The sequence below is a fragment of the Opisthorchis viverrini genome, assembly GCF_000715545.1.
Source record: "Opisthorchis viverrini unplaced genomic scaffold opera_v5_1, whole genome shotgun sequence".
NCBI lineage: Eukaryota > Metazoa > Platyhelminthes > Trematoda > Opisthorchiida > Opisthorchiidae > Opisthorchis > Opisthorchis viverrini.
In genome coordinates this window covers 1,935,318-1,946,021 of record NW_008751657.1, presented here as the reverse complement: position 1 = coordinate 1,946,021, position 10,704 = coordinate 1,935,318, and the positions used below count along the sequence as shown (strand labels likewise).

The 10,704-nt window shown below is 47.6% G+C and overlaps 1 protein-coding gene across 1 annotated transcript; it reads right to left on the bottom strand.

Annotated features, from left to right (window-relative positions):
• Nucleotides 1-4,129: 4,129 nt before the first annotated feature.
• Nucleotides 4,130-5,569, bottom strand: T265_00027 (hypothetical protein; the record flags this gene model as incomplete). Its single annotated transcript, XM_009163684.1, has 2 exons — nt 4,130-4,257; nt 4,729-5,569. The coding sequence occupies 2 exons, from the start codon at nt 5,567-5,569 to the stop codon at nt 4,130-4,132; spliced, it is 969 nt and encodes a 322-aa protein (XP_009161948.1).
• Nucleotides 5,570-10,704: the final 5,135 nt, after the last annotated feature.

The window sequence follows — 10,704 nt, the reverse complement described above, 5'->3', positions numbered from 1 at the left end:
AACCAGCCACGCTTCTGAGGCATCGGTGGTCGAGAAGCTGAAGACGCCTCACATCATCTGTCCGCAGAGGCCATGTCTCGCACCCATACAACAACACAGCCCTTACTGTAGCCTGGTACACACGACCCTTAAGACCCAGTGAGATGCCTTTTTAACGCCACAAGTGACGCAAATTAGCAAACGTGATTCGAGCCTTTGAGATTCTTGCACTGACTTCATCAGACACGCTTCCGTCAGAGCTAATACAACTACCGAGGTATGTAAAGTTTTCCACAATCTCCAGTGGTTCTCCTTGAACTGTAAGGGATATGTTCGCAGATGGCACGTTCTGAAGCAGGACTTTGCACTTTGAAGGTGCAAGGCGCATGCCAAAAGATGGTATGGTGGCGGTCAGTCTATTCAACAGGGCTTGTGCTTCGCTGTGGTCTTCAAAGATGAAGGCGATGTCATCTGCGTACTCCAGATCGACAAGGCCCTCACCAGCAACAATTTGAACACCGGGGTTTAGAAAACCGTCCAGTGGTCGCCTCATTATTTCATCGATGACGAAGTTGAACAAGAATGAGGAGAGTGGACATCCATGTACCACTTTTTGTAGGGAAGCTTTTGGAGAGCTCACCATACACCCTCACCCACCCAGAAGTATGTGAATATAGGGATCGGATTCTGTTTACAAACTTCTGGGGCATACCCTGTTTAGCAAGTGTAGTTAGCACAACTGATCGATCAACAGAATCGAACGCACCCTTGAATTCGAGGAATACCAGGATTGTGGGTCGTCTGTACATCTGCCGTTGCTCTAACACCTGACGGAGTGTGAAGATGTGGTCAACGCAGCCTCTACCCGGTCGAAATTTTGCTTGATTCTCACGAGTCAAGACTTCTCGTGCCGCTATAAGACGACGAAGAATCAATGACGCCAGAAGCCTTGTCACAACAGGCGTCAAACTAACACCTCTGTGGTTGCTACATTCACTGCGAGTACCCTTTTTGAAAATGGGTACTACCTAGACAGGAGGACGATTAGGGTCCTCAACCAAGGCCTTTGGCTCAAAAGCCTAACCGCAAGGCAGCGGTGTTCGGCTGGAAATGCGAGTACATTACCACGTCGCCATAAATGCTCCAACCCCCAACCTGGAGGGCCAAGAGTCTATGTTTGTCGGACCTCTACCCATGGACCAGCCTGGTATGAGAGATTCTGTGAGCATCGTGCGAACACTCCCCAGTATAGCTCAATGGGTCACCGAGGTACCCAAACCGCCACACCACGGTAAGGTCCAGTCTCTTAGTCTCAGTCCGTACTGAAACTTGAAAAGTCACCAGGACTAGACAGCCTGTATCCAGCCATTTTCAAGGAAGGCTGAGGATCTCTGGTGACCCATGGTTGATGCTATATGGAACGAAGAAATGGTGCCTGCAGTTATCATTATCTCCAAAAAGAGTACCCGTACGCTGTGTGATAAACTGTTAGTTAGTCTGCTAGTTGTGGCATCGAAGGTGCTCTCTGGCCCTATCATTCGAAGGTTGACTGAATACAGGGAGAGACAAATTCCGTGAAAAAAACAAGCTTGTTTCTGTCCTGCAAGAGGACGCATCGACCATATGTTCACTCTGCGACAGATTCCTTAACAGCAACCCTGCTTCCAGCAACAAACAATGGTTGTGTTTCTTGACCTGAAAGCTACCTTTGACTCTGTGGACCATCAGGCACTATTGCAGTGTCTGTGGAGTAAAGGTGTCCCCCATAAATTCTTGACCCTCCTTAAGGCGATGTTCGCCAACTCCCACGGCCGTATGAAGGTCTACGGCAAGCTCTCTCCTGAGTTCATTACAGCAAGTGGTGTCAGACAGGGCTGTCCGCTTTCACCTTTCCTGTTCAAATTCTTCTTTAACGTCATTGATACGACCACGGAAGACTCACTATCGTTTTTAATGCCTGTGGAGTCGAGGTGCTCCCGGAGCGTCCACTCATTGATATCAAGTACACAGACGACCCAGCTCTTTTTGGATCTGACCCTGTGGTAATTCAAACAATATTAAATAATCTAAATGATTCTGTCCCGCGGTTTGGTATGCGCTTCACACCTGCAAAGTGAAAAGTGCTACTGTAAGACTAGGTGGGATCGAACCCTAGCCTCATGCTTGCGGATGAACCGATTGTGGTATTAGACGCATTTGTTTACCTGGGCAGCCGTATCAGTCCCGGTGGTCTCATGAAAGATTATATTTCCATCCGGGTTGGGAAGGCCAGAGCAGCTTTTGTTAACCTGCGTCACCTGTGGTATAGGCGTGACATCAGCTTAACCGGCGAGGATCTAATTTACAAGCTGTGTTGTGCTCCATATTATTATACGAATCAGAAACCTGGCCGGTGCGCACTAAGGATGTCAAAAGACTCAGTGTTTGACCATCAGTGTCTTCGGAGCATTGCCCGAAGACTTAGCCGGTGTTCACCGTCGATCACACTGCATAGGTTGTGCTGGCTTGACCACGTGCTGCGTATGCTAGTCGACCGACTTCCTCGAAGGACACTTTTCGCATAACCACGTGAAGGGTGGAAGAGCCAGAGGCAGTCAATGACTTGGCAGCGAAGTATATAAGCCATTACCGGCAAACTCAGAGACGCTGGTCATTGCCGTCTTCCTAGATGGGGACCCCGAGACGGGCCACATCAATGGTCAGAGACACTGTCGCACTCTCATTAGCGCTCATGCGCCCAAGCTATTGTCTTCAATGTATGGCCCCGTTCCCAATTCCCCAAACTAACAGTCCACTGACAGTGCTGTATCTGCGTACCAATTTATAGCTCCCGCTTTCAATGCGCAGCTACCTACCCCACCTCCCCAAATCATTCGCAAACGAAACTGTGGCAGCTACAACCGCTGTACGATAAGTACGCGGTTCTTACAGCTGACAATGATGATGACTACTCTCAGGATGATTATTGGGTCGTCTGGCAAACCAATTAAATCGCTTAAGCGTGAACATGTTCGCCTATTCGGACGTGGTCCTTCAAGTGTTTCCAGCTTGTGTCGGTTTGGTAGTAGCACTTTCGCCTTAGGTGTCAGATCTCCGGAGTTAAAACCCCATCACGGTCAAGGATAGGCACTGCTGATGAGCCCTAATGAGGATAGAACTCGAATCGGATACTTCCTCCCTTTGGTGTGGTTTCACCAGATAAGTGCGCCAGAACAGTAGGAGCACTTTTGAACGATGGTGACGTGAGTGTGGATTCCACAAATCCCGCAACCACCTATAATCAACCGAAGCTGTCTGACATTTCCAGAGTCCTAACTGAGAAGTGGTATTATGTACTCAAGTAAGCTGGAACCGTTCTCTACAAAAGATCGTTTAGATTATTCTAAAGGCTGCACTTTCGGCGGATAACGCATGCGATTACTTCATTGTCGTAGATCATCGGATACGGATCATCGGATCAAACGGATACTCTGGATTCTTCTATGAATGCGTCGATGGTGAAATCTGACAGTACCATACAATTTCATAAATACTATCTTAAACTTGTTTTACCTTTTGGCCTGTACAGACAAATAGCCAAATTTTGGTCAATTGAGTTGAGGTAACGTTCAACTAATATCCGGAGCGTCCCTTAAAACTCGCACGTCCGCCAGAGATGCTACAGCCGTGATGTGTTTCTCGGATTTCCAGCATGTCAGCCTACGGCATTCATCAACATCAACTACAACAACAACAGCATGAAATCAGTGTTTAACACTGAGGCTTCGCTGCCGTAGAGACATGATTTAGTTGAGCTTTTTTTCTGAAAAGGAATAAAGGTTGACGGAAAAGTAACTCGTACTGGCCTACAATTAATCTGAACCTAAACCTCCAGACAATTATTCAGGCTATCTGTAGAGAAACTGACAACAACAACAACAAGCTATAAGCATTCATTGTTAGTCATACATTGCAATGTTTCCAACCAGGCGCAGTGAGCATCACCCGGTCGCCGTCCTGGAAGACGAGCAGCACAGACAGCTCTCAGACTTCTTGTAATCTCTTCCACATCCCTCTGCCATGTCAAGGGCCGATCACCTCTCTGCTTCCACAACTCTGAATTCGATACAGAAAACAGCACTCTCTTCGGCAAACTACGTCTCGGCATGCGCTATACATGGTCTAACCAACGCATCTTCTGGTGCTGGACATATTCTTCGATGGAGGTCTCCATTGGATAACCGAACACTCGTTTGCCGAAGGCTTCGCTACGGATTCTCCGACACCAACCCACACGAACTGTGGCTCTGAGACTATTAATGTCGAACACCCACACCGGAATGCAAAATAATAATCGTCCAGCTAGCCTAGCCTCCATGCAACTCAAAGGAAGTACGATGGCTGGGATACGGCCAGGTTGCCCAAACTTAGACAACAGCAACTGAAATGCTGAAGTTAGATTCGAATCACGGACCACCCGGTTAGTAAGCTCGGATCTTTATCACTGAGCCACCTTGAGATTCGAGCCATATCAAGCAAATAAAATCAGACTACGCATCGTAAATAAGTGTCCTAGATGGAATTTTCATCCTATCTTTGATGTCTTCAACACGGCAATTATAGTCAGGTGGGAGTAGATTTTCCAGTCACCTAAAACTGCTCAGGCACAAAAGGGCAAAGCTTAGGGTGAAGCATTTAAATTTGGTTGAATTCCCCAAAAGGTGACCCAGAAGTAGGACTATCCTAGCCAAAATGTTGGAATTTATTTACTCCAATTTCGACCCAGTAAGGCAAATGATTCATATTTTGAACAAAACTTCAACCAATGAGTGAGTGCCGATGGGAGACAGGTGAAAAGATTCAGCTGCTCGAGGGTAACATAGAGGAAGCAGTCTGGAACACTCGGGAGGTTTCGATTCAGACTCTGGAAATGAGGCTTTTGAGCGAGTTGTTTCAAAATAGTTGTCGGGCCTGTATCTCTATGCAGTGCGTCAATTAACATCAAAAGTTCGCTTTGTTCTGAAGCATCCGGCTCTGAAATCACATCAGCTAACTTCAGAAGAAGCATTACCTCCCCGTGAAGCATGGTTGAATTGATGTCGAGGTACGTTGTGCAGTCCGGATGCGAGCGAGTCCAAACGATTCTAAGGGTTAACGAATGATTGGATAGACATGACGTTTTAGGAGTTAGGGCTTCGAGGAGACTTGTGAGGTTCGAGGGAAGCTGACCCACACTAGAGTGAACATAGGAGGGCACGACAACGCTGCAGCCATGAGCGGCTAAAGCGTGACAAAACAATAAAGCAGCTACTGGTGGTCTGTCTGGATTGGCCTGGACAGCCAAGGAGGAAGTAGACAATATCTTGATATGATGGCCTGAAGCAGCAGTCTGGGCACACGCTGGTTGGGTTGAAACGTATTGCGGTGTTTTTGTCGGGGCTTGCGTTGGCTTTTTCGGTTTGGCTTTGGCACCAGTCTGGAGTAGTCCCAGGAGATGAGAAACAGAAGCATCCAAAGAGTCTAAACGCAAGACAAGTGACTTTGTCTGTTCGTCCAAAGAGGATCTGTCGAAACCGAAAGCGGGTTTCCAGTACCGATCAACCTCGTACATTCCATGCGTGTGCACGATGTTTTGGATTGGCTGGATAATCCGATCGAGTTCATACATGGTATCTGGAAAAAAATGTGGGAAATGCGGCAGGTGGGGGACAATATATACCTATTTGCAGATTTCCATGGTGGAATAAATCCGAAATAAGGCACGCGGAAACTTAGGAAATCAGCTTGCTTGATGACAGCCCCCAAAAAGCAAAACTGGCAATGAGCTGAGAAGCAGTATTCGTCAACGCTACAGGCAACGTCGTAGCAAGGGACACTTGGAAAACTCGTTTATCGGTCCAACTGAAACGTAAAACAACCCTAGTACAGCACATCGTTTAAAGAATACCATGAACGAAAAATTCGAGTGAGTCTCGTTTAAGCCTCATGTGGACTGCAAATGAGTGTCAAACCCTACGTATACCCTATTTGGTATTCAAACAGAAGTAACATTGAAGGGAATTCAGGCACTATGCCTGATAAGCCCATAATAGACTTGGAGAGTTTCTTTGATCTTATAATATAATATAAATCGTTCAGCTGTGGCACCCTTTCGGTGCCTAGCTGCCATGCCACACGAAGGAGGCACGAGGGCTGCGGTACTGCTGGGTTTTCTAAGCCTAGACAGAGGAAATCAAAATGCATATGTCGGGTTCGGACCACGGACTTTCCGATCAGTAAATCGGTGATCAAACCACTGAGCATCTCGTTCTCATAGGAACTGCAACCCTGTATTGAGCTGTCATGAACACCGAGGAGCAGCCTTAAGAGCCTCCACTGGATCCACATTCCTTTGTTACTAAATACCGAGATATCACGGTCTCTTACTCGGTAGGGATGCTTTTCGTCGTCCACTTGAGGTAACCTTCGTTGCTACGTTTCCCTTTCTCCTTTCAGCTAGTATCCATTAACGAGCCGGTCAGTCTGGCTACTAGCGGTGACAGGGCTCGAATGTTCTCTCCCGCTTCAGTCGTCAGTTAAGTTTGGGTTCGAATACCAGTTCTAACAACCCGATTCTACGAGCTTTTAGCTCCTTATGCGCGTATATATCTGCTGAACATGAGAACTACGCATGACTATGGACCAAAGCAGGAACGTTCGCTCATCCGAGCAACTGTGTTTTGCAGTCCTTCCCACCTACAGCTTACCCACTTCCTCTTCCTTCCCTTTCATCTCCAAGCCTCGGTGCCCAGTTTATCTGGCCGCCTTTAATGTCCGCGATCTGAATCAAGCAGGATAAAAAGCTACTCTTGCTCTCACAATGGACTCCCCTGGCATTGTTGTGTGGAGTGTCCCAGAAACAAGAATTCAAGATGCAAGCACATTGGTTGAGTTAACCACTCCATCAATCTCCAGTCGCTTCCGGCTGCGCACCTCTGGCGATGCATAGGTTGTTGCGGAGGGACGCACAGGGGTTGATATCGTCCTAAGTCACTGGGTGGAAGTATCCCAGCTTGACTGGATACATATTCATACTCGCCTCTATGCGATTCGTTTGGCAAGGAATGAGTCTCACAAGCGGGAAGTTATTCGATGTCCGTTCATCGTGTTTGCTTACGCCCCAACTTACTGTAGCTCCGACGCTGTCAAAGACAGGTTTTACAATGCCATGAATGCTCTGTTGTGGCAAGCTAAGATCTCAGATATTGTGATGGTTGCCGGCGATGTGGATGCACAAGTGCGCAGACTTAGTGTAGCTGAGACTCAGTTAGGAGGTCGATACGGATCGGACTCAGCAAGTACGATTGCTTTAAATGTGTGCTAATCGTAGGCTGTTTTTATGCACAACATTGACAATTTCGCCTGTGGCGCGGCACCACCAGGAGCACTCAAGCACTGGATATCACAGCGAACTACTTGAATCTCGAAGAAATTTCCCAGCCGGTCCTAAACATAACTTGATGCGACGAGTTATCGGACGTCAAATGAAAGTGAGCGTGCGAGCCAACCGTGAAGTGTGGTGAACGGACAAAGCCCATAGGACCGGTACGCTGAAAATGCCCGAAGGTTATTTCAGCCGATCCGAGGTGCCTACACATCCACTCATTCGGTCAATCTGGATAGAAAGTGACAAAAAGAACGTCACTGACAACGGTTGGAAGCCATATCTTGCAGCGTATCCAACCAGGCGCAGTGGGCACCACCCGGTCCCAATCTTGGGAGGCGCGTAGCAACGACAGCACCCAAATGTCTTGTAGTCTCCTTCATACCCCTCTGCCAGATCAAGGGTTGGCCACCTCTCTGCATCCACTACTCTGCGTTGCTCAAGAGACAGGAGAGTGATGTTGCGGTTAGCTCGCCTTGAATTCTTTCTTGGTAGACATTGCAAACATCAATGCCAAGCGAGTCCAGTGTGAGACCAAGAGCAGCTTGTTTTCCTGCTTGGTTCAGACTGCAAATATTGAAGGCAAATATCACACGCAAAACCAATACAAGACTAACGAAATCATCAGTCCTAACTGCTGAGCCTACGATGAGAGAGGTATTAATTAGGTGAAGAGCGGGGGAAGAAAACTATGTAAAGAAAGCATAGGCGTCAGCAGTAGCCTGTTTTAAATTGCTCTCCCTGCTGTATGCAGCTGATGGCACCACGCGACGTCCGATGTGGCGTCAGTTTACAGTTAGGCGTAGCGTCCGGAGGTCAGTCTTCCTAATAACCAAACATCACATTATTGGGACGGATATCACTTGCAGGCTACGAAACAAACGAAGGCATGTCCTGATTGGTCAGAATACCAGCCATTCTGGATGGAGCATTTTTATCTCGACGTCCGTGCCCACCACGGGTATTCTAGCGCGACCTTGTGGAACATTCTGTAATTATCCCAGAAATGCAGTATTGATATTACACGTTTGCCTCCCGAAATAACTGTCTGAAGCTACTGCGTCTTATGATATTAGCGGGCGAAGCAGGGAGCCAACGGACCGATTCGGAGTTGCACAACCGTTCAGCAAGTCACAACACGTAGACATGATGGTTGTTTGTGGGCCGACGTGCTATCAGAGCGCCCTAAAATGAGACTATTAGGGTCCTCAACCGAAGTTTCTGACTCAAAAGCCTAACCACACGGCGGCAGTGTCTGGCGGGAAATACAAACGCATTGCCATTTCTGCGGAACAAGTTGCCAAACCCGGAGGATCAGTACGCTGTGTTTGCCAGACCTCAAAATATTGACTAGCCTGATACGGGAGACAATCGGAGTATCGCGAGGACACCCCGCAGTATATCTAAATGGGTCGCAGAGGTCGCAGATAATGCAGTCTCCGTGATGGGTCCAGTCTCCCTTCTTAAATCAGTGCAGAATCTGGCTCTGGACGCACTCTTCGATGGAGGTCCTCGTCGCACAACCGAACACTCGCTTATTAATTACCCACATTTTGATTGGCCGACGCCAACCGGCACTACGTATGTTGCCGAAAACATGAAGACGCATCAGTTCCACTATTAGCACACGCGAAGTATCACAGCCTTACCGCAAAACCGGAGAATAAACCGAATTGTCATCACATATGTCGCAAATTAGCAACCGCGATCCAATTCTCAGAGATCCATTCTTAAATATCATTTGTCGCACTACACTCTGAACCAAGACGACTTTCAAGGTTCGCAAAATGCTCCAAAATTTCGAGTATCGATTCTTGGTTTGTAACTGGCGTGTTCAGCAGAATGTACTTAGGCCACGCAGACAATAAAAATATTATCGCTCAGCTGTAACGCCACACGGTCCCTAGCTTCTATGCCACCCGAAAGAAGCACCAAGGCTGGGATGCTTCTAGGATGTCCAAGCTTAGACAGGGGAAGTCGAGAGGTAGAGGTCAGGTTAGAACCATGAACCTTCCGGTCGGTAACTTCGCACTCTGACCACTGAGCCATCTCGTGGGTACTAAGCGCCTGCCAATGGACGAAAGGACCTTGATCAGTTCACGCACTTCTCTTCGAACACAAGGACTGTCACCTGGATGTTCCAGATCGACAAGTTTTTCGTCAACGGCTAACTGAGTGCTAGCATTTAGAAGACTTTCCAGGGTGCATCTCGCTACCTCGTCGATCACAAAGTAAAGTAGAAATGGAGGTAGCAGGTACCCAGGACACCACTATTTGTACGAAATGTTTTGGATAGTTCTTTGCATAAGCTCACGTTTGCAAGTCCGGAAACATAAAGACCAAATTACGCTCTTGTCTAAGCAAGTGTGTTGAGGAGGATGTTCCGGCCAATGGAGTCGAACGCATTCCGAAAGCCAGGAATACCGAAACCACAGGTCGCTAATATGCATCCCGTTGTTTTATGATCCACGGAACTGTGAAGCCTTGGTCAACAAAACCTTAGACACTTCGGAATCCCGCTTGCCGTTCTCAACTCAAGGTCACATAAGTCATCATAGGGCGAAAAATGACAGGTAATGCCTACTGGAATCAAGTTGCTTCCCTGTAATTAAAACATCCATTAGCTGTCGTTTTTGGAAACCGGCACCACCACCAGTCAGTATTCCTTTTACAGCTTCGCTAATCTCATCCCATTCCCTCATCTTCCCAAGCTTCGAACTTCAACATAACCGGTTTGGATGACCTGGTTGGCTGTTGTCAACCCCACCTGGCTTATGACCTACATCCAAAGGATCCCCAAACGGACCAAAAATACCTGCAACCTTACACCGGCTTCGTTCTACCTATGCAGATTTCCTTGGCCAAGCTTAAAAAATCTCGTTGCCCGAAGAATTACACATTGCAGCCCAGACCTTAAATATGACGTCCGGCATGGGGCTGTCACAAACCGAAGTATGACAGGCACATGATGGCACGGCACTGCCGTACTCAGCTTAACAACACACCCCCAACTATGCCCTTCGTACTCTTAACCTTAAACCCTCGCCCCATCATTCGATTAACTGCAAATACGAACAAATTCTTCACCTGGCTCCGGCCACCTTAAGGAGGCTACCATTCTAATCCGCTGAGCCTTTTGTTTAGATTTAACCATTTGGGCGGACCTTCGGTCTGTGCTCCCCATAAAACCGATGATTTTCTGTACAGTTTGAGCTCTGGCTTGTGCACTGTCACCAAATCATTCTTCTAGGGAATTGTTACACCCTACTCAACTATAATGGCGGCGACCTTGCGTCTTTGCGGCTTTTTTTTTGACCCACAAT